This window comes from Oncorhynchus mykiss, chromosome 3 (assembly GCF_057628025.1).
Source record: "Oncorhynchus mykiss isolate SJ-2025 chromosome 3, ASM5762802v1, whole genome shotgun sequence".
NCBI lineage: Eukaryota > Metazoa > Chordata > Actinopteri > Salmoniformes > Salmonidae > Oncorhynchus > Oncorhynchus mykiss.
Window position 1 is genome coordinate 30,048,159 of NC_143024.1, and position 27,115 is coordinate 30,075,273.

The window sequence follows — 27,115 nt, forward strand, 5'->3', positions numbered from 1 at the left end:
GCGCGCTCACGTGAAATGTAGCTACGTTCCACTTCATTTGTACAGACAAAGGAACGGATGGAATATTAATGAAGTTTATTTTATTTAAATTTTTACCCCTTTTTCTCCCCAATTTCGTAGTATCCAATTGTTGTAGTAGCTACTATCTTGTCTCATCGCTACAACTCCCGTACGGGCTCGGGAGAGACGAAGGTTGAAAGTCATGCGTCCTCCGATACACAACCAACCAAGCCGCTGCTTCTTTAACACAGCGCACATCCAACCCGGAAGCCAGCCGCACCAATGCGCCGGAGGAAACACCGTGCACCTGGCCACCTTGGTTAGCGTACACTGCGCCCAGCCCGCCACAGGAGTCGCTGGTGCGCGATGAGACAAGGACATCCCTACCGACCAAGCCCTCCCTAACCCGGGCGACGCTAGGCCAATTGTGCGTCGCCCCACGGACCTCCCGGTCGCGGCCAGTTACGACAGAGCCTGGGCGCGAACCCAGGGACTCTGATGGCACAGCTGGCGCTGCAGTACAGCGCCCTTAACCACTGCGCCACCCGGGAGGCCCCATATTAATGAAGTTTTATGTTAAAAACATCCTAAAGATCGATTCCATACTTAGTTTGGCATGTTTCTACGGGCTGTAACGGAACATTTTGAACTTTTTGTCCGACGTTCTGCGCGACCTGAACACGCCTTTGGATTTGTTTACCAAACGCCCTTACAAAATAAGATATTTGGACATAACTGATGGACATTATCAAACAAATCAAACATGTATTTTTTAGCTGTGAAACGAGGCTACTCAGGCGAGAAAAAAAACCTCACCCAGATGTTTAGCCCCGTTGGTAAATTAAAATGCACTGTTTGAAAATGTGAAATCACTTTTATTTGGCGTACCCCTGACGGCATTTTGCGTACCCCAGTTTGGGAATACCTGGTCTAATCTAAGTCCAGACCTAATTCCAATTGAGTTGTGGTGGCAGGACTTGAAAATAGTAGTTCATGCTTGAAAACCCACAAATGTCGCCGAGTTAAAGCAGTTCTGCATGGAAGAGTGGGCCAAAATTCCTCCACAGTGACGTGAGAGACTGATCAACAACTACAGAAGCGTTTGGTTGGAGTCATTACAGCTAATGGTGGCACGACCAGTTGTTGAGTGTAAGGTGGCAATTACTTTTTTTTGGGTTGAAGATCTGATAATTCAGTATCAAAAATATGCAGAAGTAGAGAAAATTATAAAAAGGGGCAAATACTTTTCACAGCACTGTTCACTAACAGTGACTAAAGGTGGCTGATTGAGCAAACAGTTTAAGTGTCGTTTGTCAGATTTAAGTGACTCAAAAAGGGCAAAACTGTTTGTCTAATCTGAACTTAACTGTACCTTTGGGAGCTGCCCTCTTCTTTTTGCCTCGTTTCTGCCTAACTGCCTTTCTTCTGGCTTGTCTGCCTTCCAATACCAGAAAACAACCTAACAGTGCTCCACATGTCAATGGACTAGTAACTCACTCTTAAAACGGCTATCTATCCAACTGAGGTGAAAAATAATAGATTAAGACACCTGTATGAGAACACTTCAAACAGAACACACAAATATCAAAGCATATCATTCATAATTCAATTAACTTACTTTGATTGGTGTCCTCTTCATTCTCATGTTCAGAATCTTCATTGTCCAGTCCCAGTTCCAGAATCTCTCGGCTCCTGTGGGGTAAACGAATAGAGTTAAACTTGTTGGCAGACTTGTTTTTGAGTTGCTGTGCGTTTTGTTGCCAACCTGTTTTGCTACCTGACAAATTTACGGTTTTTACTTTTTAATTACCGTTTATATTTTTGTTTTTTCCTACTCAACTTTTTCACTCCGGACGCTTTATCTGGACACGATTCGTCAGGACCTCCAACAGCCGAAGCTAAGTAGTAACATTAACATGATGCCTTCTAATTGTAGTCGCTGTACTCGCCTTACGGCGAGGATAGCTGTGCTACAAGCCCAGCTTCAGACGCAATCGCTAGGCAAGGGTAATTTCAGTGTAGGAAAGGATGAAACAGCGTCTGTGCCACCAGTAAGTACAGATAGTAGTATAAATCCCCTGGCACAGTCCCCGCAGCCGGACAACTTTCTCACGGTTTCTGGAAGGAAATGCTGTAGGAACGCTCAACCGGTGTCGCTCATTCAGCCGACAGAAACTTTCAACCGGTTTTCCCCATTAAGCAGCGGGTCGGAGTCAGAGGCCGAGTCTTCTCTGGTCTCTACTCCTCCCGTTACGGGGTCTGAGACGCCGAAGCTTCCCACCATTAGCTCTGACAAATTGAAAACTCTAGTCATTGGCGACTCCATTACCCGCAGTATTAGACTTGAGAATCATCCAGCGATCATACACTGTTTACCGGGGGGCAGGGCTACCGACGTTAAGGCTAATCTGAAGATGGTGCTGGCTAAAGCTAAAACTGGCGAGTGTAGAGAGTATAGAGATATTGTTATCCACGTCGGCACCAACGATGTTAGGATGAAACAGTCAGAGATCACCAAGCGCAACAGAGCTTCTGCGTGTAAATCAGCTAGAAAGATGTGTCGGCATCGAGTAATTGTCTCTGGCCCCCTCCCAGTTAGGGGGAGTGATGAGCTCTACAGCAGAGTCTCACAACTCAATCGCTGGTTGAAAACTGTTTTCTGCCCCTCCCAAAAGATAGAATTTGTAGATAATTGGCCCTCTTTCTGGGACTCGCCCACAAACAGGACCAAGCCTGACCTGCTGAGGAGTGACGGACTCCATCCTAGCTGGAGGGGTGCTCTCATTTTATCTACCAACATAGACAGGGCTCTAACTCCTCTAGCTCCACAATGAAATAGGGTGCAGGCCAGGCAGCAGGCTGTTAGCCAGCCTGCCAGCATAGTGGAGTCTGCCACTAGCACAGTCAGTGTAGTCAGCTCAGCTATCACCATTGAGACCGTGTCTGTGCCTCGACCTAGGTTGGGCAAAACTAAACATGGCGGTGTTCGCCTTAGCAATCTCACTAGGATAAAGACCACCTCCATTCCTGTCATTATTGAAAGAGATCATGATACCTCACATCTCAAAATAGGGCTACTTAATGTTAGATCCCTTACTTCAAAGGCAATTATAGTCAATGAACTAATCACTGATCATAATCTTGATGTGATTGGCCTGACTGAAACATGGCTTAAGCCTGATGAATTTACTGTGTTAAATGAGGCCTCACCTCCTGGCTACACTAGTGACCATATCCCCCGTGCATCCCGCAAAGGCGGAGGTGTTGCTAACATTTACGATAGCAAATTTCAATTTACAAAAAAAAAAATGACGTTTTCGTCTTTTGAGCTTCTAGTCATGAAATCTATGCAGCCTACTCAATCACTTTTTATAGCTACTGTTTACAGGCCTCCTGGGCCATATACAGCGTTCCTCACTGAGTTCCCTGAATTCCTATCGGACCTTGTAGTCATAGCGGATAATATTCTAATCTTTGGTGACTTTAATATTCACATGGAAAAGTCCACAGACCCACTCCAAAAGGCTTTCGGAGCCATCATCGACTCAGTGGGTTTTGTCCAACATGTCTCTGGACCCACTCACTGTCACAGCCATACGCTGGACCTAGTTTTGTCCCATGGAATAAATGTTGTGGATCTTAATGTTTTTCCTCATAATCCTGGACTATCGGACCACCATTTTATTACGTTTGCAATTGCAACAAATAATCTGCTCAGACCCCAACCAAGGATCATCAAAAGTCGTGCTATAAATTCACAGACAACACAAAGATTCCTTGATGTCCTTCCAGACTCCTTCTGCCTACCCAAGGACGCCAGAGGACAAAAATCAGTTAACCACCTAACTGAGGAACTCAACTTAACCTTGCGCAATACCCTAGATGCAGTTGCACCCCTAAAAACTAAAAACATTTCTCATAAGAAACTAGCTCCCTGGTACACAGAAAATACCCGAGCTCTGAAGCAAGCTTCCAGAAAATTGGAACGGAAATGGCGCCACACCAAACTGGAAGTCTTCCGACTAGCTTGGAAAGACAGTACTGTGCAGTACCGAAGAGCCCTTACTGCTGCTCGATCATCCTATTTTTCTAACTTAATTGAGGAAAATAAGAACAATCCGAAATTCCTTTTTGATACTGTCGCAAAGCTAACTAAAAAGCAGCATTCCCCAAGAGAGGATGACTTTCACTTTAGCAGTGATAAATTCATGAACTTCTTTGAGGAAAAGATTATGATTATTAGAAAGCAAATTACGGACTCTTCCTTAAATCTGCGTATTCCTTCAAAGCTCAGTTGTCCTGAGTCTGCACAACTCTGCCAGGACCTAGGATCAAGAGAGACACTCAAGTGTTTTAGTACTATATCTCTTGACACAATGATGAAAATAATCATGGCCTCTAAACCTTCAAGCTGCATACTGGACCCTATTCCAACTAAACTACTGAAAGAGCTGCTTCCTGTGCTTGGCCCTACTATGTTGAACATAATAAACGGCTCTCTATCCACCGGATGTGTACCAAACTCACTAAAAGTGGCAGTAATAAAGCCTCTCTTGAAAAAGCCAAACCTCGACCCAGAAAATATAAAAAACTATCGGCCTATATCGAATCTTCCATTCCTCTCAAAAATTTTAGAAAAGGCTGTTGCGCAACAACTCACTGCCTTCCTGAAGACAAACAATGTATACGAAATGCTTCAGTCTGGTTTTAGACCCCATCATAGCACTGAGACGGCACTTGTGAAGGTGGTAAATGACATTTTAATGGCATCGGACCGAGGCTCTGCATCTGTCCTCGTGCTCCTAGACCTTAGTGCTGCTTTTGATACCATCGATCACCACATTCTTTTGGAGAGATTGGAAACCCAAATTGGTCTACACGGACAAGTTCTGGCCTGGTTTAGATCTTATCTGTCGGAAAGATATCAGTTTGTCTCTGTGAATGGTCTGTCCTCTGACAAATCAACTGTAAATTTCGGTGTTCCTCAAGGTTCCGTTTTAGGACCACTATTGTTTTCACTATATATTTTACCTCTTGGGGATGTTATTCGAAAACATAATGTTAACTTTCACTGCTATGCAGATGACACACAGCTGTACATTTCAATTAAACATGGTGAAGCCCCAAAATTGCCCTTGCTAGAAGAATGTGTTTCAGACATAAGGAAGTGGATGGCTGCAAACTTTCTACTTTTAAACTCGGACAAAACAGAGATGCTTGTTCTAGGTCCCAAGAAACAAAGAGATCTTCTGTTGAATCTGACAATTAATCTTAATGGTTGTACAGTCGTCTCAAATAAAACTGTGAAGGACCTCGGCGTTACTCTGGACCCTGATCTCTCTTTTGAAGAACATATCAAGACCATTTCAAGGACAGCTTTTTTCCATCTACGTAACATTGCAAAAATCAGGAACTTTCTGTCCAAAAATGATGCAGAAAAATTAATCCATGCTTTTGTCACTTCCAGGTTAGACTACTGCAATGCTCTACTTTCCGGCTACCCGGATAAAGCACTAAATAAACTTCAGTTAGTGCTAAATACGGCTGCTAGAATCCTGACTAGAACCAAAAAATTTGATCATATTACTCCAGTGCTAGCCTCTCTACACTGGCTTCCTGTCAAAGCAAGGGCTGATTTCAAGGTTTTACTGCTAACCTACAAAGCATTACATGGGCTTGCTCCTATCTATCTCTCTGATTTGGTCCTGCCGTACATACCTACACGTACGCTACGGTCACAAGACGCAGGCCTCCTAATTGTCCCTAGAATTTTTAAGCAAACAGCTGGAGGCAGGGCTTTCTCCTATAGAGCTCCATTTTTATGGAACGGTCTGCCTACCCATGTCAGAGACGCAAACTCGGTCTCAACCTTTAAGTCTCTACTGAAGACTCATCTCTTCAGTGGGTCATATGATTGAGTGTAGTCTGGCCCAGGAGTGGGAGGGTGAACGGAAAGGCTCTGGAGCAACGAACCACCCTTGCTGTCTCTGCCTGGCCGGTTCCCCTCTTTCCACTGGGATTCTCTGCCTCTAACCCTATTACAGGGGCTGAGTCACTGGCTTTACTGGGGCTCTCTCATGCCGTCCCTGGAGGAGGTGCGTCACCTGAGTGGGTTGAGTCACTGATGTGGTCATCCTGTCTGGGTTGGCGCCCCCCCCGCCCCTTAAGTTGTGCCGTGGCGGAGGTCTTTGTGGGCTATACTCAGCCTTGTCTCAGGATGGTAAGTTGGTGGTTGAAGATATCCCTCTAGTGGTGTGGGGGCTGTGCTTTGGCAAAGTGGGTGGGGTTATATCCTTCCTGTTTGGCCCTGTCCGGGGGTGTCCTCGGAGTGGGCCACAGTGTCTCCTGACCCCTCCTGTCTCAGCCTCCAGTATTTATGCTGCAGTAGTTTATGTGTCGGGGGGCTAGGGTCAGTTTGTTATATCTGGAGTACTTCTCCTGTCCTATTCGGTGTCCTGTGTGAATCTAAGTGTGCGTTCTCTAATTCTCTCCTTCTCTCTTTCTCTCTCTCGGAGGACCTGAGCCCTAGGACCATGCCCCAGGACTACCTGACATGATGACTCCTTGCTGTCCCCAGTCCACCTGGCTGTGCTGCTGCTCCAGTTTCAACTGTTCTGCCTTATTATTATTCGACCATGCTGATCATTTATGAACATTTGAACATCTTGGCCATGTTCTGTTATAATCTCCACCCGGCACAGCCAGAAGAGGACTGGCCATCCCACATATGCTCTCTCTAATTCTCTCTTTCTTTCTCTCTCTCGGAGGACCTGAGCCCTAGGACCATGCCCCAGGAATACCTGACATGATGACTCCTTGCTGTCCCCAGTCCACCTGACTGTGCTGCTGCTCCAGTTTCAACTATTCTGCCTTATTATTATTCGACCATGCTGGTCATTTATGAACATTTGAACATCTTGACCATGTTTTGTTATAATCTCCACCCGGCACAGCCAGAAGAGGACTGGCCACCCCACATAGCCTGGTTCCTCTCTAGGTTTCTTCCTAGGTTTTGGCCTTTCTAGGGAGTTTTTCCTAGCCACTGTGCTTCTTCACCTGCATTGCTTGCTGTTTGGGGTTTTAGGCTGGGTTTCTGTACAGCACTTTGAGATATCAGCTGATGTACGAAGGGCTATATAAAATAAATTTGATTGATTGATTGAGTTAAATCACACTGACTATTTGACAGGAGTCAGTGAGGGGAGTCAGTGGCTCCTTCTCAATTAGGCTTTCCTTGATTCCCCACGTCCTCGCTTCCTTCTCAAAAAGCATTGCAGAAGAAGCCAAGGTCAGAGGTGAGGAACCATGGAGGAATGGAGAAAATAGTCAAGAAAGAGTCAGTGTAAACATGTCCATCCATTCCAGGGGAGTCAGTACCTCTTGCGGTCCATCTGTGTTGTGTCCAGAGTTGTCTGCTGGTTCATGGCTTTGATCCAGTAGATGAGGGCCTGGAAGACGTAGGCCACGTGTTTGAGAGAACACACATCCAGCACAGGCAGAACGTCAGAGTGCTCGTCATTATGGGAACGCATCAGAGACAGGGCGTAGTTCAGGAAGTCACCCCGGGCTGACATCATCCCCTGACGCACTGTCAGCAGAGTGGCCGCACGCCTGGGAGGAAGGAACACACACACATCAGTGACTTGAAATATAATCCATAAACAATGGCAAACTAGTGGGGGCCTATGAAACACTGCTGATTGCCAATAACACATTCTACTATTTTGGGTTACACTTATTTTACCCAGACCTCCGTCCCTCCAAGGTGCGGAGGCTGGCTTCCTCGCGGGCGGTCATGCGCTCCCTGCGGGCGGAGTGCTGCGAGGCGTGGAGGGGGTGGGATGGGTGTCCGGGGTCGCCTGCTGAGGACAGGGCCGAGCCGTAACGCAGCTGAGCCTCTGTAGAGTCCATGATGGACACCATCCAGTTCCACGTAGGGATCAGCTTCTCCTCAACAAAGTTCTGGTGGTTTAACAAACATAAGCTTGTTTCAGTCAGAACGTCAATAACACTTGTGTAGTGTAAAAGTCAATCAAATTTGCATCTACACAAAACGGTTAGAGTCACTTTATTCAGAAAGGTGTGGACAGAATAATTATCCTACAAAATACATCCAGAACCACTTTGTTGACACTAACATGTGACCATTGGTAGGTAACATAATGCAATGTGATCTGTGTGTGGGTCTGTGTCACCTGCAGGTTGACAGCGTCCTGGTAGGTGAGTTTGACTGCAGCAGGGTACTGGGAGTAGACCAGGTGGTTGTACTTGGGGATGAGGCTCATCAGGTCAGAGATCTGTCTGATGACGATGCTGTAGGCCCGGGCTAAGCTGGAGGCTGACGTCAGGTAGCTGGACGAGTTGGAGGCCTCCAGAGCTGCAGCCGCAGCGGCCGCGCTGGTGCTGATGGCACTGCTGCGCCGCAGGTTGGATGGGTCGATGTAGATCAGACCTGTGGAGCTCGCTGCTGGGCACAGAGACATGAGCGTCAGCACAGACAGACCTCACCAACATAGTCCACAGCAAAACATAACACCAAAAATGTCCCACTGACTCAGTCCAATATTCTCTTGCGATAGAATGACAGACAAAATACGTTTTAAAAAATCAATACAAGACTGTCCTAAATGCAGTCCATCTTGGATGTGTCAATATGAGTGTGCTGGTGCGTACAGCCTAGATATTGTGTGTAGTAGTTTAGTGCTGACCAGCGGGGGTGGAGGAGCTGGAGGGGGCGCTGCCCGTGGTTCTCTGGCTGGGGGTGTTGCGTACAGCCCACTGCATGGAGCGTGGCGCCTGGGCAGCACTGTTGACGTGCGAGGCAGTGGTGGTCCTCTCCAAGGGCTCATCCAATAGAAACGTCTCCTGGTCCACGTCGTCACTCTGGCTGCTGCTGCTGTCCGAGTCGCTCGAGTCGTTGGACTGGGAGTCGTCCTCTGAAAAGAAGGCAGGGACACTGCTGGCACCTTGGTGGAGAGGGATGGGAAGACGAAGGGGGATTAGGGAGAGATGGGGAAATAGAGGAGGATGGGGAAACAGAGGAGAGATGAGTGTGAGTGGCTGCTCACCTTGCCAGGTAGCAGGAGTGCAGGTTAGTATTCCACACCACTGCCATGTTATATTGAGCGGCTAAACTCAGCTTAAACAACGCTGCTTCTTGTTGTTCAAATTAGGCTAAAGTACCACAGTTTCACCAGGGTGCAGTTTTTAGAAAGTAATTTTGCCTATCGCATAGGAATAAACGCATAAAATATAATAAATAACAGAATTATTGCCTTTAATTGGGACTCCTGTTCTATTCATTCTGTTTCCAGCTATGCATTTAATCCTATCTGATGGGCTAAATCCAGATCGATCACTCTGAAAAACTGGGCTCATCATAGGTTATTTCTATTTTTGGTCTTATTGAGTGATCTTAGTAGTGTCTGACAGGAAAAGACACCATAATTATAAATATTTCCTGACTTCTCCATATCAAAAGCAATACAACCACAAACAAAGAATCAAAGGAAAAATGTAGATGGACACAAGGGAGGAACCCCACACCAGCTAGCAAGTCTAAAGAAAGTGAATAGATTGTTATTCAGGGAGTAAGATATTATTAGTTGATGAGAACCATGGTGATGTGAGATGGAGGGCAACACTGGGTGAACACCTTAGGATAAACTGTGTGCGCACCTCAAATGTCACAGCCCTGACATAATATGCATTGTAGTAAAAAGGAGCCCATACCAACATTTTGAAAATATTCTACATCCTGCAAATTAAATACATTGAGTAATGAAACCCTAGTAGTAGACTAGTTGGTCTGCAGTCTTAAGCCATGTCAATAGTGGTAAGAACAATGTGACCTAAAAAAATAAATAAATAGGGCCTCTTCCCTTTTACTAGCTGGTGTGACGGCCAGTCAAGACTGGTGATAATGAGACAGAAAAATAGTTAGTCCGCCTGAACAGCAACTGAATATTAAAGAGGGCGGTGAGGCAGAAAGCGATTTCCATTTAGCAGTCTCTGGAACTCAGGTAGAATCGTTAAATGAGGTCATTTAGATGGCTGGCTGGCCAGTGGCCACATCACAGAAGAAAATAAACCAGGGATTTAAATTTAATTAAAATGACAAGGACTTAAACTAAAATGTGAATACAAAAGATAATGGTGGGAATTATAATACCTGCTTCGGAGCCAGCAGTTGCTGCGGTGACAACACTCCTCCGCCCGCTGGCATTGTCCTGGTTGCTATGGTTACTCTCGCTGTCGCTCTCAGTCTCTGCGGCAGCCAGCAGATCCAACTCCATGTCGCTTCCTGGAGAGGAAAGGACATAACCCTCTTCAACCACCATCATCACTGTCAATAATTAGTAGAAAAGTTGTAAAATTCTACCACATTAGTGGTAAAAAAAAAAAAAAAAGGAGTCAGTCCAGTCTAGGTTCTCACCATCCTCATCATGTTCATCATGCTGTCCCTCTGCCTCAGTGTTCTCCTCTCCCTGTTCTCCCTGTTCCTCCTGGTCTTCATGGTGATCCTCCTCCCCGGCAACGCCCTCGACAACCTCCACCTGCCACAACAGAGGTAGACAGTTGCGAATCAGTACTGAGAAAGCAAATGTTATCAAGTGTTGGGTTCAATTCCATTTCAATTCAATCAATGTCAGAAGTAAACTGAAATTCTAATTAAACTGACAGCAACCCTGATTACACCCAACACTTTGATCTTTGCCCCCCCCCATTGATATGTTACTTTTCTAGTGAGACTCTTCACCTCTTCAACATCAGCAGACACAATGTCATCCTGCTCCTCGTCTCGCCCTCTGACCGGCTGGGACTGGCTGCTGCGGCGAGGCTGGGGGTTCCTGATTATGTAGGACGATGCAGTCTGACTAGAACTGACACACACAGGCAAACAAGACCATTTGAGTTAACGCCAATGTTTAAATCCAAGCCACTTTAAACCAATTTATACATATACATTTATACTTCCCTAGATTATATTTTCCCAGAGGAAAGTCACAAAGACCTCCAAATCAACAGAGCTGGGGAACACAGTCTGCATGTCTGTCTGTGTGAATGCAGAGTAAAACCACTCACTTGCTGGACTGGTCTGGGGAGGGTCTCGGTGGCAAAGGTTCCACAGAGAAGAGTTCCTCGCTGCCCTGCACGGCGTCGATGCTGGTGCTGGCCAGGGTGAAGGGGGCAGTGGGCCGGGCGATGCCCATCCTCACAGGCACGATAAGGGACTCCGCCACGTTGCACAGCTCCTCCACCGCATAGGGCAGAAGGGCCTGGAACACACGCCTGCACTTCCCAATGGGCTGGGGGATGAAGTTACTGGAAGAAACAACGAGAAAAGCGATTAGATGTCAACTGGAAGTATCAAATCAGTCCTTGCTGCTATGTTTATATTCACCTAGGAGTGGGGAGCAGTACAAGACAAATAAAATGTGTTTAAATCCACTAAAGGGCTAGTCCAGTCCTTTAGTTTAGGTGATTTTAAAGGACTAGCCCTTTAGTGGATTTAAACACATTGTATTTGTCTTGTACTGCTTCCCCAGCCCTGTACAACAGGAAAATGCAGATCAATCTGGATTTGGTACTCATACTTTTTCTTTTTGGATGAAGCCATCTCGACGCTGAGGATGACAAACACCCTGGCCACAGAGCGCAGGAACCTCCTGGTGACGACGATGGCCTCCTCTCTCCGGCCAGGAGTGTACTTGTTCTGCAGCTCCTTCACCAAGGTCCCCAGTAGGGTGTCAATAAACTACAGGAGACAACAGAGAAGATTCAGAGACAGTTAGCTAACACACAGACCAGACCACCTTCAAGGTTGACTCCACATAGTTACACCTAGAGGGATAATGTTGCACTTGCCACATAGATAGGAGGTAGTGTACCCTCTGGGCAAGTTACTCTGATCCAAATTAAATTATCCAATTAAATAGGTGGAGTCCAGGACTAGGCTTAATCTGTGTGAGAATCCGACCCTGAGAGAGGACTTGCAACAGAAGATGGGTGGTCCGTCCTGTAGGTGACTCCTGAAGCTGAGTAATTTAAGGGGGGGTAGACTGATCCGACTTACTGTTATGTCAGGGGCACACTTGACAATGAGGCAGTGTGTGAAGCAGTCCAGGCGGATGGTGCCACTCTGCTGGTTCAGGTACACCTGCTCCTCTGGAAGAAGATGGGCGATACGGCTGCTGGCACTCAGCCTGGAACACACAACCAGGACGCCAGAGTTAAAGGTGACACTACTAAGAGGACTCGTAACTGGTAAAACAGCTGCTCATCTGATAAAGTACATTTCAGGAAGAAAATGTGCTTGCTTCCGTAACTATTTTAGACAGCTGAAGTATAAATTGGAGGGATGGACAAAGAGGTAGGAGGGATGGCGGGATAAAAGAGAGGTTGGAGGAATGGACAAAGCGGTTTGAGAAGTGACGCTGAGCTGGTGAAGGCAGGCAGGGCTAGAGAACTCACGGGTCTTTATTCTCCTGGGATCCGAACATTATCATGGACTTGAGAGCATTCCAGTCCTGCAGCACCCTCTCCAGGGCCAGCTGGGCGAAGCGTGGAGGTTCCAGGTCATGGTCCGGCATGTCAGAGTCTGACACACAGGGAGGACAACATAAAAAAACTATTAAAATAGAGAATTGATGCCATCATGCTAGATTTTCAGTGTTGCTTGAAGTGAAACCAGGCCTGCCAACAGTAGTAAACCTCCACCCACCTTCAGCATTGGCAGCCTTGCGGTTCCTGTCCTCTCTGATGCGAGGGGGCCGGTATTGGCAGTGCTCCACACTCTGCCTAGCAACAGTCTGCACCAGGAACAGAAGGATATGCTCCCCCCTGTTGGCCAGCCAGAGGAGGAAAAACACATTACTAACCCCTGAAAAAACACCTTACAGATTGATTGAAGAGAACCAACATTGGATTTAAAAGCAATACATGTTAACATTGAACACAAAATACAGCCTACAGTCAGTCAGTGTGTGTGTTTACCGGCTGTTCGGACTGGTGACCAGGTTAGTGGTGGTGAGCAGTCTGTACAGCAGGTCCAGGCGAGCAGCTTTCTGTCCAGCGATCAGCGTCTTACACTTACACTTCTCCCAGCAGTCACAGTATGCAGTGGGAGAGGTCCTCTTGAGTCTGGGGAGAAAGACATTAAAGGCCTGGTGCAAATCCCCTGTATCAGATGCAGTGATGCATTATAACAGTATAAAACCGGGATGTAAGTAATAAAATCCACTAACACCAGGATGAAGAGTGAAGTACATACTTGCAGTCGTGTCCTTTGTGACACACCCTGGCGCACTCAGTGCAGCAGCAGAGAGACTCCAACAGGCCACAGGTCCGGCACTCAAAGATATCCTAGATGGGACAGAGAGTAAATGGTCAGCAAAGATTTCCATCTGTGAAAAAGCAAATCAGTGTGAACAGGTGACTAATTTGTTGTGCGTGTTGCATTGTCCTCCCAAGTGACCCACCCACCTGGTTGATGTGTTCAGCTCCTGTCCAGGTGAAGCTGCAGGTGTCGTTGCAGCAGAGGACGTAGAGAGGAGAGTCGTCAGGATTGGTTCCCGTGGGACAAATCATCTCCATGAACACAGAGTCTGCATCCACCTTCTCAGTCATGCCGGGGTCTCCCACTACACAACAGGATTTGCAACAGAACATTGAAATATAGATTTTTATTAGGTTATTAAGTTTAGGTAGTCATCTCCCCATTAAAAAAATGATACTCTCCTTATTAAACAGTACATGTATAATCACTTCATGTATAAATTAATGACTTATGTCTTTACATCAACATGTAGGCATTCATATCCATTAGTAGCACTGCCAAAGTCTCCTCTTTCTCAACCAAAGACAAATAAAGTGTAGTGAGTGATGTACCCTTGGCTATTTTCTGCGCAGCCTCCAGAACAGTAATGGCAGCTGGGTAAGCTCTCCCGCTTACTGCCAGCATGAACGGGGTCATTCCACGGGCATCCCTGTCAAATACACACACACTCTTTAGAACAGCAACAGAAAGGAGGGGGGGACAAACAATAATAATGAGAGCAATAGTTAAGTATTTTAATGAAACAAGGCATTACGGTGTTATAAAATGAAAAAGCTTGCCCAGACCCATTGGCCTTCTCAACTCTCAATCTCCCCCTCAATCACACCTGCCTCTATCACAAAGAAAATACAAAAAATGGAACTTTCCTTAAGTTTTTTAAAGAAAGATGAAAAAACAAATGAGTCTTACTTGGCAGAGAGCAGCTCGCGGAGGTGTGGCCTGAGAACCATGCTGTCACACATCAGTTTGAGGATGAGGTGGGCGTTGGCCTTGCGGTCTTTAGACTCCACCACCGAAGACTCAGAGGGGCCTGTGGCAGGAGGATGGAACATGTCAGAGACATTGGGGAGAACAACAATAGGGTAACCCTAACTAACTCCACACCTGAGCATGTATTGCGGTATAGTGAGGAAGTAGCTAGCCATTGGTTGGTTCCAAATGGAATCCTATTCCTTATATACAGGCTCTGGCCATAAGTAGTGTTCTAAACAGGGAATTAGGTGACATTTAGGTACCACACAGGCTAGGTATTTGACCTGGTATAGTGGTGGAGTAGCTAGCTAGGTGTGGTTGTATCTAGATAGGCATCTAACCTGGTATAGTGGAGGTGCTGGGGCCCTGGCTGGTCCCTGTTGAGGCTGTGGTGAGAGATCCCACTGCAGGGGCCAGGATGAAGTCTATGTCACCGTCTGGGTCCATGGGAGGGGGGTCAGGCACCCAGCTGGGAGGGGCGATGGGTGGGGACACAGGGTCCTGGTGGTCGCTGGAGGAGGGGCCGGACTCGTGACGACCAAGCCCTGCTGCTCTCAGAGAGCGCCTCATCATCTCCCTCAGACGCAGCCTGCGTCAGACAGAACACACTTAACAGGTTACATGAGTGGTGGAAAGACAATAGGACTGACATGTAAACAAACATAAATGGGCACCAAGATAGTGTTCTTGGTCTCAAGTGTCTTAAATGGCATCCTGATAGGTTTTTTTTATTTCACTTATTGTGCATTATGGAACAATCAGTTAGTATAATCCAGTTCTTCAGTGTTTTTCATCATGAACATGTTGCCTGAAAGAAAAATGGTCAACTTAAAAACGTATAAGTTAGTTACCCTCTGCTGCTAGAAGAGCCCGTCCTGTTCCCAGAGCTGTTGCTAGACACCACAGAGATTGCATTGGCGATGGCCTCCACTGCTGACAGTCTCTCTGCAAACGTATTCCTCTCAGACCGTTCAGCTTCTGGAAAACACCAGCCCAACAGTTACCACACATATACACACACAGGGAGATGAAGAAATAATGGAAGTCAAATGGGAGATGGGAAAGATAACACAGAGGATGCCTGAAAACTGACACTGTGCCTTTGGAGACTTCAGGAGTCTTGACGCTGGTGTAACCTCACAGAAATTTCAGATTGGAATATATTGTGTAGAACAGATATGATTTGTGTTTCAGGTAGAACAGGGAATCCAGTTAACTCCATTTGTTGAATTCCATCTGCAATGTTTCATCTCGCTGTATACACCACCCAGCACTCCAGCCGTGGTTTTACCTTCCTCCTCCTTGGTCTCCTTGTTGCTGACGGGGAAGCAGACTGAGACACAGGCGTGGAGGATGTTGCGGTTGCCGTCGCAGCGGTGGCCCAGAAAGGAGTGGAGAACGTGGGGACTCTGCTCCAGGAGAACAGCCTGCTCCAGGTTGACCAGGTACTGACGACAGGCCTCAAAGTCACAACGCAGCACGTGCTGCATCAACGTCTGCTTCTGGAAACACAAGTTGAACAAAGTTATTTAAAGTGCATCAGCATCTCAACATACTTTACAGCGGGAATTTAAAAAATGCAAAATACAAAAGCATTTATCAACAGAATACAATAAGGGAAGGTTTAAGGTTAAAAACATACTTTTCCTTGGCTAAAAAGCACATCCAATGTAGAGCCTAAACTCAGGAAAAAAAGAAACGTCCCTTTTTCAGGACCCTGTCTTTCAAAGATAATTCGTAAAATTCCAAATAACTTCAGATCTTCATTGTAAAGTGTTCATCGTAAACGCTGTTTCCCAAGTTTGTTCAATGATCCATAAACAATTAATGAACATGCACCTGTGAAATGGTCGTTAAGACACTAACAGCTTACAGACGGTAGGCAATTTAGGTCACGGTTATGAAAGCTTAGCACACTAAAGAGGACTTTCTACGGACTCTGAAAAACACGAAAGAAAGATGGCCAGGGTCCCTGCTCATCTGCGTGAACGTGCTTTAGGCATGCTGCAAGGCTTGAAGACTGCCGATGTGGCCAGGACAATAAATTGCAATGTCCGTACTGGGAGACACCTAAGACAGCACTACAGGGAGACAGGACAGAGAGCTGATCGTTCTCGCAGTGGCAGATCACGTGTAACACCTGCACAGGATGGCAACAACAACTGCCCGAGTTACACCAGGAACGCACTATCCCTCTATCAGTGCTCAAACTGTCCACAATAGGCTGGACTGCGGGCTTGTTGTAAGGCAGGTCCTCACCAGACATCACCAGCAACATCGTCTCCTATGGACACAAACCCACCGTCACTGAACCAGACAGGACTGGCAAAAAGTGCTCTTCTCTGTTTCGCGTTTATCAACGAAAGAATGAGCATTACACCGAGGCCTGTCCTCTGGAGCCGGATTGATTTGGAGGTGGAGGGTCTGTCATGGTCTGGGGCAGTGTGTCACAGCATCATCGGACTGAGCTTGTTGTCATTACAGGCAATCTCAACGCTGTGCATTACAAAGGAAGACATCCTCCTCCCTCATGTGGTACTCTTCCTGCAGGCTCATCCTAACATGACCCTCTAGTATGACAACGGCACTTGTCATACTGCTCATTCTGTGCGTGATTTCCTGCAAGGCAGGAATGTCAGTGTTCTGCCATGGCCAGCGAAGAGCCCGGATCTCAATCCCATTGAGCACGTCTTGGACATGTTGGATCGGAGGGTGAGGGCTAGGGCCTGAAGGCTAGGGCCATTCCCCCCAGAAATGTCTGGAAACCTGCAGGTGCCTTGGTGGAAGAGTTGGGTATCATCTCACAGCAGGAACTGGCAAATCTGGTGCAGTCCATGAGGAGATGTACTGCAGTACTTAATGCAGATGGTGGCCACACCAGATACTGACGGTTACTTTTGATTTTGACCCCCCCCCCCCTTTGTTCAGGGACACATTGTTCTATTTCTGTTAGTTACGCCTGCAGAACTTGTCAGTTGTTGAATCTTATGTTTATAAATATATTTACATGTTAAGTTTGCTGAAAATAAACGCAGTTGACAGTGAGAGGACGCTTCTTTTTTGCTGAGTTTATATTGAGCATGTTTTTTTGGTCCAGAAGTAAGCTCAATCTAGGGAAACCTGCGAAAATGACAATCCTCCCAGTAACAAATTGACCATCAACTAAATAATCCTCTTTGCGCTATAAATAATATCACATTTTGCTAACCTCCACAGCCAATATGATAATAGCAGCTTTCTTCTTGATGGTTGAGTTGGTGGGGAGGTTGGCCAGGGAGTGCACCCCCATGCCCAGGCTGGCGATGGGCGGCAGGTCCAGCCACTCAGGGTCTCGGATCCCGCCCATACAGTCTTTGGCCATTGGGTAAATTGTGCCATTTCCGTCACGAAGGATGACTGGGGAGTCCTGGAAATAAAATGGTCAAAATGTGCTTAGAAAATAGGGAAATTGTTGGATATGCAATTGCCTACACGACCTTCTCGCAATACATGAAGCATGGCTATATTAGAAAAGGTTGTATTGAGTAGCGGAGAGGTGCTGACCTGTCCGGCGGTGAAGATTGCTACATTGCGTTCACTCTGCCCCAGGAAGGCCAGGTTACTGGTGGGGAAGTTATTCTCCTGCTCTGCTTTGCCTGTGGCCAGGTCAAAGATACAGTACCTCACCCAGTTACCAGTCTTCAGCACTGCGTGGACTCCTGAAGGGGCAGAAAACACAGCAAGTCAGAAATACACAGAATTCATTCATATCCACACTTAAAACACTCAATACTACATTATCGGCATTCAACACCAACATGAATTACTTCATTGTATTGTTTTCCAGATGTCTTACCTTTGGAGTCAACATTCACAGCCAGAATCTCAGCCTTCTCTGGGATGCAGAGTTTTTTAGGTGTACGCTGGAAGCAATCTGGAACTTTTGGAGTTCCACCAGTTTTTACCACCTGTTGATTAAAAGGCACCAGCTTTTAGACAAACATTTATACAACAGATGTAATACTACAATGACAGATACTTTTATTGTAAAATTGCGCTTAGATTGATTAAATAAATTGCACAAACATTAAACCATCAATGAAAACATTTCTTTGGGAGTAATAATAACTACACTATACTGTTATAAGTATGTGAGTAAGTGAGCGTCCAATAGTCGTACCTGTAACTCGTCTATTCTGAGCAGCCTACAGTCCTGCAGCAGTGAGGAGGGGTCAGAGTCAGTGATGGGAGCTGGAGCACTAGTCTGACTCGGCTGTGTGCTCACGCTGCTGGATGTCCCTGGAAACTTCACAGCTACATACGCACCGTCCACTTTCAGCACCTGAAGTTAAAAGACGGAGCTGTTGCAAATAGGGCCGTCGTGAAGACGCCACAATAACACAACGAACAGACAATCCACAGGATACAAAACATTTTACTACGGCTTTGAGTTCTGCTCTTAGGCATTTCTTTACATCTAAATGAAAACAGAAAAAAAACTAAATCTGAAAAATAGAGTAGAAGGTTTTAGAAATAACTATCAAATGTGATAAATCTAAATATTTGAGTGTTAATAAAAACAAAACAATGGTGTCTATCCCCCAGCCTGCCAGAGAGCGTTAGGGTCTGGTCCCTTCCTGTAGCCACACCCACCTTTCCCACAGGGACATTTTTAACATCCTCCACAAACACCACTTCCCGGAGAGGCCACTGCTCCTCGTTCACCTTCTCCTCCTCTTTGGGAGCCGGGGTCGAGCGTCTTCGTTCTGTAAGGGCAGAGAACACGCTAGGATATTCATACAACAGCAGACCAGGGTTAACAAACATGCAAAATAGTCAGTGTGCTTGATTTAGCTTGTCCACTGTGCAAGGTGGGCGAGGTTTGCACTTTTAGGACTATTCTATCTGGGTTCCATTGTACTATGCAAGCTAAATCAATAGCAGCACAAGCATTTGACAGAAGTATTTAACCCAAGTCTCGTAAGCAGATACAGCAGATTTCATTATCAGATACAACAACTAGAGTCAAACTGCAAGCAAAAAAATTATTGAGACCTGCAATTGCCACACCATCTGTTTCAAAGGCAAATTAGTCATGGCAATATTAGAGCGAGAGAGGTGGTTAGTATAGTAGCTAGTAATGTGACGTACTGTAGGGCAGCGAGGCACTGCTAGCGATGGAGGAGGTGTCACTGCAGGTGGAGGCCGGGGAAGGAGGGGGGCCCATCTCAGTCTTTACCAACTCCGGCTTGCTCTCCGTTCTAAGGCGAGAATGGGTAGGATTGAGTTCATGAGTGTTGGAGACGAGTGTCTTTGATTTAGATTTGGAGTGGCTTAGAAGGGAACAAGCTGGTCTCAATTCACTCCCTACCCCTTCTCGTGGGCCTAACCCTTTGATATTTGCACATCTGCAAACAAAGAAGGGTTAGGGCCAAGGGAAAAGGGCAGGGAGCAAATTGAGATGAGCTGCTCTCTGAAATGGAAGTTAACTCACTTGATCTCCTGTGTCTTGGTGGTCTTGTCCATGTTCTTGAGGCTCTCTGGTGATCGCAGCTGGAACCTGCAGCTGTCGTTCATGTTCCAGACAGACTCAAGGAGCAGTCCCACCTTGGGGATCCCAGCGTTGACTGAAAAGGCAACGGCACCGGCGTGGTAGAGGGGGTTATTCCTCAGGCACACCTGGAGAGAGGACACAAACACCTGTTCACATTCGTTCAAAAGCAGTGTACGCAACAGACATCCAACCGGATTCACAGGTGCAGAGAACAAAAACATTTCAGGAAAAAGGAACATTTATACACAGGGTTCTAATGCTCCCATAGTCTTGGTTTTATGTTTAATGTTATGTTTTGTCACCTGCGTTCCCACGGTGATGTTGGGTATTGAGGAGATGCCGGCACTGGACTTTGGCTTCTTGTTCTTGGCTCTAGCCTTTTCAAGCATCTTTTTCCGTTGACTAAAAGGCACAACACCCCTGAGGAAACATTTCAAAACATAAACCACCAGATGAACCTTCTTGTACGCATAGACATCTCAAGGACCGAATTCTACATTTGCACTGGACATTTGAGTAGAGCGAGGGCCTCTGGCCAGCCACTGCCTGAGTTCAATACTAGTAGTATTGTTATTTTTCAAATACTTTAGCTGCACTTGATTGAGCTTGCTTGGCACAATCCCAGTGCAAACCCAGCCAATCTCTCTCTCGGCAGTGAAGATTAACTACTGTAACTCACCACCAGTACAGGCTGCTCTCCAGCTGGGCGCAGGTGTAGAGGGCACAGCAGTGCAGAGACAAGATGCGCTCCCCCTGCAGCTCAGGGTAGGCCTGGGCACTGTGTTCCAGCTTGGATGCCACGCTGCTCAGGGTGTCATCCATCCAGGTCGCCACCTTGTTGGTCTCTGTGGCCACGGTGGCTCTGATGCTGTTAGCAGACAGCAGGGTGATCTTCTCATTGGTCAGGCCCAAGAAGGACACCCGGGGGTGGCGGATAGAAGGGTTCTGATTGGAGGAGGAGTCCATTTTTTAGATATATATTTTTTTTAATGGGGTGGGTTTGCTAATAAAATGTGTATTTGAATGAAAACACCTATTTGCAAAGTAGTCCTCAGGAGGAGAGTTAGTGTTCTTAGTGTACAGCACTGGTCTCTGATATATCATTTGAATTTTATTTGATAAAGTCTGCTGCTGAATCCTTCACTTTGTTCATGCAATCAGTCCTGTTGGCTTGTTGTACAGTACTGCTGTTTACCTGTGTGTTTCTGTATGGTTCTGGTTCACTCCACTTCCACTGGTAGAGTTCCCCCTTAGAGCTCACTGCCACCAGCTCAGAGAACAAGGACCCGATGCTCACAAACTTCACACCATCCTGGACCAAAACGCCAACAGAAATATTACTTAGAAAAATGTGCTCATCTGATCTGTGCATATTAACCCAAAACAATATTGAGGATATAGACCTAGCGAAAACTTAAAACATATTGATAGAAATAAACCAAGTGGGAAATCAATTAACATGATAAATTAATGCTGTCATGTTCCCTGAACAAGCTTTATTGACATCACATCAATGAATTAACACCAAAATGAGTGGACCTTGCCATTAATCAAATTATTCCATCAACCAATCGATCAATGTCCCCATCCTCCCACCTTGTCAGGCCACCACTGCAGCTCCTCGCCCAGAGAGACAGGGCTCTGGACGGGGATGTTCTTCTTGTCCAGGCTGGGCTCCCCCTCGCGGCTGGTGGAGCCCCTCTCCGTGTCAAACGAGGCCCCATCCAGCCACCTTCGCTCCCGCAACCTCAACACAGACTCGCGCTCACGCAACAGCTCTGAGTCACGCTCTAAGGGAAGAAGGAGAACTGGTATGGCAATGGGGTCACACCAGTGGGATAAAAGTAAGCCACTCTCTGGGGAAGACCCGTCAACAAATTAAATAAATTTGTTTTTAGAATTATGCAAATAAGAGGGTTTTGGCAGTAAAAAGGTGAAAGTTAATAGTGGTGTCTGTCTGCACACTCACATGTTGAAATGTGAGGTAGGAAGACAGGTCAGGATAGATTAGAGATAGACATGCATTTACAAGGGAGAGGGTTTATCCTACAGCATATGGCTGCAGTAGAGAGTGGTGCCTGTAATGACAGGGTCTAATGGGCCTTTCTCAGAGGGCTCACTGAAGAACAGGTATTATGGCCATGCAGCACACTGAACACACATTCACAACACCACATCCACATGGGCTTTGCCGACAGATTGAAAAGGAAAGACTAGTATTGACTTAAACAATATACCTCGACTATCAGAGAACCAAAAGCATATACTATATGTGGTGAAAAGTAATCTTACATCCATTTAGGTAACGGATAAGGTAACTTGTTACTACAACTATTTAGGAAGAGAAATATGATTTCAATCTCCATCTCCTGACTACAGAAGAGGATGATGGTCCCTAGGCAGCAGCTCTGAGTGCCGTGTGGTCAGTTACCTCGCGAGGAGCCCAGACGGGACAGGGAGGAGCGTCTGAAGGAGGGGTAGCCGAAGTAGCTGATGTCCTCAGAGAACATGGCGTCAGCATCGATGATGACACTGGGGTGGGCTGAGTGGATGTCAGCATCCAGCAAGGACATCAGGTCCTCTGTAAGGTCAACACAAAAGAGAGGGATGTTAATGACATGACTATTAAGGTCCCATCAGGCAAGGGTCAAACCCATAGGTTAATAAAGACGTTTGCATTTAGAATTGTGAAAACTCCATCAGTTTCACAAATTTAGCAAATCACAAATTTAGCAAATACCATCTACATAAAGCGTTCACATAAGCCCCTTAAAACCAGACCAAACGGTTTGAGAGCCCTCTGCTCTTCATACAAAGCTGCCATGCTGAGTCTTTCTTGCAATAGATTATCATCTTAATGAGAAAGCTGTAGAATACACATCAAGGTGAAATAAAGTGGTACCTCCAGGGAGGTAGGACTCGCTGGCTGTGTCGTCGCCATCGTCACCATCCTCATCGTCTCTGCTCAGTAGGTTGTTGACAGCCAGGTTGACATCCAGGTTGGTCCTCTGGAGCTCCCGGATGATCACACTCCTAGACTTCCCCTGGAGGACCACCTGAGCCTGGGGAAGAAGAGAGGCGTTCTCTAATTCTCTCCTTCTCTCTTTCTCTCTCTCGGAGGACCTGAGCCCTAGGACCATCTGACATGATGACTCCTTGCTGTCCCCAGTCCACCTGGCCGTGCTGCTGCTCCAGTTTCAACTGTTCTGCCTTATTATTATTATTCGACCATGCTGGTCATTTATGAACATTTGAACATCTTGGCCATGTTCTGTTATAATCTCCACCTGGCACAGCCAGAAGAGGACTGACCATCCCACATATGCTCTCTCTAATTCTCTCTTTCTTTCTCTCGGAGGACCTGAGCCCTAGGACCATGCCCCAGGAATACCTGACATGATGACTCCTTGCTGTCCCCAGTCCACCTGACTGTGCTGCTGCTCCAGTTTCAACTGTTCTGCCTTATTATTATTCGACCATGTTGGTCATTTATGAACATTTGAACATCTTGGCCATGTTCTGTTATAATCTCCACCCGGCACAGCCAGAAGAGGACTGGCCACCCCACATAGCCTGGTTCCTCTCTAGGTTTCTTCCTAGGTTTTGGCCTTTCTAGAGAGTTTTTCCTAGCCACCGTGCTTCTACACCTGCATTGCTTGCTGTTTGGGGTTTTAGGCTGGGTTTCTGTACAGCACTTTGAGATATCAGCTGATGTACGAAGGGCTATATAAATAAATTTGATTTGAACATGAAGATCACCACCCAGAAATCAACCATGTGGGGAATAGGGGGGAATAAGGGGGACATCTTCCCTCTTTCTTTCTACGTGTCCTTGTTTTGTATGTCGTGTTCTGTATTATTTGTTCTGCACCCAGAACTCTGGGTCTTGTTGTTCCTGTATGCTCTTTTATGGTTAGATAAGAATTGTATACCTGTCTTGTATACCTGTACACCATTCTTGTGTGTGTTCAATGAAAAATATTTGAAACGAGAAATCAACCATGTGACGGTGGTGACTGAGCACCAGAGAGAAGTGACGGCCATGTGTTGAGGCCCTTTATGTGAGGGGCTCTGGTCAAGCAATAAAATTGTCATATGGTGGGGTCACTTCCAGAATTTAAATAAAAATGTAGTTGAGGACAGACAGTGGGTCTAACCTGGGAGATGAGTTCCTCTGGGATGACCGAGGCAGGGATGACAGGCTGGGGCTGGCTGCCCAGGAGACCAGAGCCCCGGTCCCTCCCTGTGCGGATCACCCTGGTCTGACGTCTCGAGTCCCTGGCAGCTGTAGATGACCTCCCAGAGGAGCCTCCACCACCTCCTCCACTGACAGCTCCTCCTACACCTCCTCCCCCTGCACCTCCTACACTGCTGCTGCTGCCACCGCCGCCACCACCACCACCTCCTCCTCCACCTGATCCACCATTCACCCCGGAGCTCCAGCGACTCCTGTTATAGCACAAGGCGAAGGTCAGGCACAGCAGTCAGCCACACAGCAGAAACTCAACTCAACACACTGCCTGCACACTGGATTAGCAATTAACCGTGGGACAGCTGGCTTTCACAGAGAGAGCAGAGGTCCTAGGGTATTTATGCATACCGCAATTTGGTAGAAATAGTTTGGTAGCAAATGTCTTGTCATTTTTGAGAGGTGAATTTGACTACATTAATTCTCATAATTAAGGGGCCAGTAAGGTAAGAAAAAAAAACAAGGTGGAAAAAACAATGGAGGATGGTAGATTGCTTTCACCTAGTCTCATTGAAAATCAGCCCACAGCACATTTCTATCAAAGCTCAATAGGTATTTAATGTTTATGCCTTTAACCTCAGAGATGCTGCTGCTTTGGATTGAAGCGCCCAATTTCCAGGACAACTGTGCTACAAGGTCTGATTCTGACCACGTCATCTCATTTTACATGGACAATACCTGAATCCTGGATAGTAATGACTTCAGCAGTCCTCCTGCAGCTGTCTTTGTCTAGGCCTAAGTGGCGCTAATGCACATGAAGCCATATAACGACTTTACCCGAGTGTGTCTAGGGGAGGTTTTTCCTGAGGGCCCTTACTGCCAGAACTTACCCAAGGGTGTTGCCTGCCAGTCTGCCCAGTGTGTCAGAGCCAGACAGGAACCAGGGAGGATCACTAGTCCTGCCTGGCCTGGAGCTCCTTCCTGTCCCTGAACCACTGCCACTCAACTTTGAACTGGAAACAAAAGACGGGAGATCAGATCAGTTACTACATACCTAGTAGTCCCACATGGGACCAAAGATTAAGACGACAACCTGGGAGTGGAAATCCCAGGTTGTGGCCCATGTCTTAGGGCTTTTACATTTTTATGTTTAAGGTAAAAAAAAACAGGGGAAATGGAGACTAGCATGGCAACACCCTCGGGAATCAGAATTGGCTGCAACTCGTTCCGTCGTCAAGACTTATTCCTTTTTAAAGGTTCTTGGGATTTTTTAGGGCTGCGATTGCTAACTCCTAAAATATGATCATTTGATATCATCGGAGTGTATTGTGTTAAATAAATTTGATGTCTATTGTACATGGATGTATGGATATGCTGCAGTCCACATTTAATTGCATTAGTCAATTGCATTACATACTTGCCACCAAATCATAAGCAACGCCTGAGACTGACCATAACAACAATGCCCTCTCTGAGATTCAAACCCATGACTCTTTTGTACACAGTATCTCAATATATTGTGAATTGCTTCCCAATGAAAGAATGCAGATACATTTTACGATTAGGCATTTTAGCAACACACAAAATATAGAAGTGTTTTATTTAGCAACTGAGGATAATAGGCCTAACAGTGAGTTGTGCAGACTTCTGCAGAAATAAAACACAGACCTGTAAAAATGTACATTTGTTTATCATTTATTACACAAGTATGACACTGTAAAAAAATGAAATATAGTGCAGTGTGACTGGATAGTATTCTGAGTGGAAGCTTTGTTCAGTCAGCTGTCAAAGTTACTGATTGAAAATGTGCAGTGCTTTTTCCACAGTAAGGCTTTCCAGTAAACCACAATGCGGCTGACTGCAAAGCTATTACCATCTGAAACCATCTCATTTTCTTTTCAAAAGTTCAGCTTATTTCACTGTGCCAGGCAACAAAACATATGCTCTGCAGAAAAGCTTAAAGTAAACCAGTCACATTGTTCAACAGTCATTCTCAGGCTGATTCACTTGCATGCTTTGCAACTAGAGGGCCTAGTTCACAGTTCGACGCTGTTCTGCTGGTAAGATATATATGCTATCAATGAAACTCACAAATGCATGCCGGCCACCAACACAATCCCGAGCAAAAGCTAAAAGGGCATTCTTGCTCATACAAAATAAAACAAAGAAAAGCTCATTCATAAATGCAATTGGCTGTCAGAACGCTGCCTAGATTTCCTAAATGCTAAAATACCATTGCGAGCTTTGTTTTGTCTAGTTTTTTGGGGGGACAGTAAATTGCAGAGATGGAATAAAATACCAATGACTTATCTATAAACATACATTGTCCATGATGCAAAACACCTCAACACAGTGAACACTTTCTGGTCTTTCATTTGTCATAGTGTTTTAAGTGACTAAGTACTAACATAATGAAACCGTTCAACTAGTAAGCCTAAGGACTTAGTATGAACTCAACTCGCAGGACTCACCATTGCTAGGCTTCAGCATGCAGGAGTCAAGGCAGACAAAATATCTCGCTGCGTTTTGTAAATGCAGATCTAAAAACGCTTCTATTTGTCAATTCTGCTCGGCTTCAGGCAGGGTTCGCGCCAAATCAAGAATGTAAAAGGACTGAAATCTCTGCTCTCTCATAGGATCACCAGACAGCGCTCTGACTGATATGATGTGTTCGGTACTTTCCTCCAGTGTAGTTTTTTCAGTAACAAGTTACAAAAAAAAGATTTTCATCCGGCAAAACATTAGGAAATGTAGCTGGCTACATTCTTTCGATGACAAACATTACAAATATGATGGCCACCCATCGTTTTTGCAAAAAAATACTTTGCCTTTTCATTGCAAACTAATTTACTAGCCAAATGGCATTGCACTTCTGTTGTCATCGGATGAAAACAATTTTCTGCCGAATGTGTTGCACTAATGTGTTTTGTGTGAAGGGGTGTACAACTATATAGTTCATCACTCTACTGAAGCAACAAACAAGAAAACGTTCAATATAAAGACGCAGGTGAAATGGTTTAAAACGCTGATTTTTTTTAATGGTATATGTTTTGAAACCACCAATTTCTAAAAGCTAATGCAA

General features: G+C 45.9%; 1 protein-coding gene across 50 annotated transcripts in view; it reads right to left on the reverse strand.

Annotated features, from left to right (window-relative positions):
- Positions 1-27,115, reverse strand: part of LOC110511375 (E3 ubiquitin-protein ligase UBR5) — a 47,607-nt gene that overhangs the window by 15,621 nt on the left and 4,871 nt on the right. For 9 of the 50 annotated variants that reach the window (XM_090227437.1, XM_090227395.1, XM_090227429.1 and 6 more), the window contains exons 5-40: positions 24,924-25,046; positions 24,002-24,293; positions 22,747-22,906; positions 22,276-22,425; positions 21,441-21,652; positions 21,040-21,156; positions 20,524-20,789; positions 20,147-20,264; positions 19,785-19,969; positions 19,442-19,551; positions 18,944-19,056; positions 18,471-18,632; positions 18,147-18,258; positions 17,855-18,009; positions 17,520-17,717; positions 15,603-15,813; positions 15,163-15,289; positions 14,653-14,900; positions 14,249-14,369; positions 13,891-13,988; positions 13,486-13,643; positions 13,274-13,365; positions 12,997-13,143; positions 12,725-12,843; positions 12,475-12,601; positions 12,077-12,206; positions 11,598-11,758; positions 11,086-11,325; positions 10,760-10,883; positions 10,436-10,556; positions 10,172-10,303; positions 8,709-8,966; positions 8,196-8,464; positions 7,751-7,962; positions 7,378-7,611; positions 1,619-1,692 (exon numbers count right to left, since the gene is read on the reverse strand). In XM_090227437.1, the coding sequence (XP_090083563.1) occupies positions 1,619-1,692; positions 7,378-7,611; positions 7,751-7,962; positions 8,196-8,464; positions 8,709-8,966; positions 10,172-10,303; positions 10,436-10,556; positions 10,760-10,883; positions 11,086-11,325; positions 11,598-11,758; positions 12,077-12,206; positions 12,475-12,601; positions 12,725-12,843; positions 12,997-13,143; positions 13,274-13,365; positions 13,486-13,643; positions 13,891-13,988; positions 14,249-14,369; positions 14,653-14,900; positions 15,163-15,289; positions 15,603-15,813; positions 17,520-17,717; positions 17,855-18,009; positions 18,147-18,258; positions 18,471-18,632; positions 18,944-19,056; positions 19,442-19,551; positions 19,785-19,969; positions 20,147-20,264; positions 20,524-20,789; positions 21,040-21,156; positions 21,441-21,652; positions 22,276-22,425; positions 22,747-22,906; positions 24,002-24,293; positions 24,924-25,046 (5,876 nt within the window). Of the gene's footprint in view, positions 1-1,618; positions 1,693-7,377; positions 7,612-7,744; positions 7,963-8,195; positions 8,468-8,708; positions 8,967-10,171; positions 10,304-10,435; positions 10,557-10,759; positions 10,884-11,085; positions 11,326-11,597; positions 11,759-12,076; positions 12,207-12,474; positions 12,602-12,724; positions 12,844-12,996; positions 13,144-13,273; positions 13,366-13,485; positions 13,644-13,890; positions 13,989-14,248; positions 14,370-14,652; positions 14,901-15,162; positions 15,290-15,602; positions 15,814-17,519; positions 17,718-17,854; positions 18,010-18,146; positions 18,259-18,470; positions 18,633-18,943; positions 19,057-19,441; positions 19,552-19,784; positions 19,970-20,146; positions 20,265-20,523; positions 20,790-21,039; positions 21,157-21,440; positions 21,653-22,275; positions 22,426-22,746; positions 22,907-24,001; positions 24,294-24,923; positions 25,047-27,115 lie in introns of all 50 variants that reach the window. The other 41 variants (XM_090227424.1, XM_090227390.1, XM_090227416.1 and 38 more) reach the window with 9 other exon arrangements.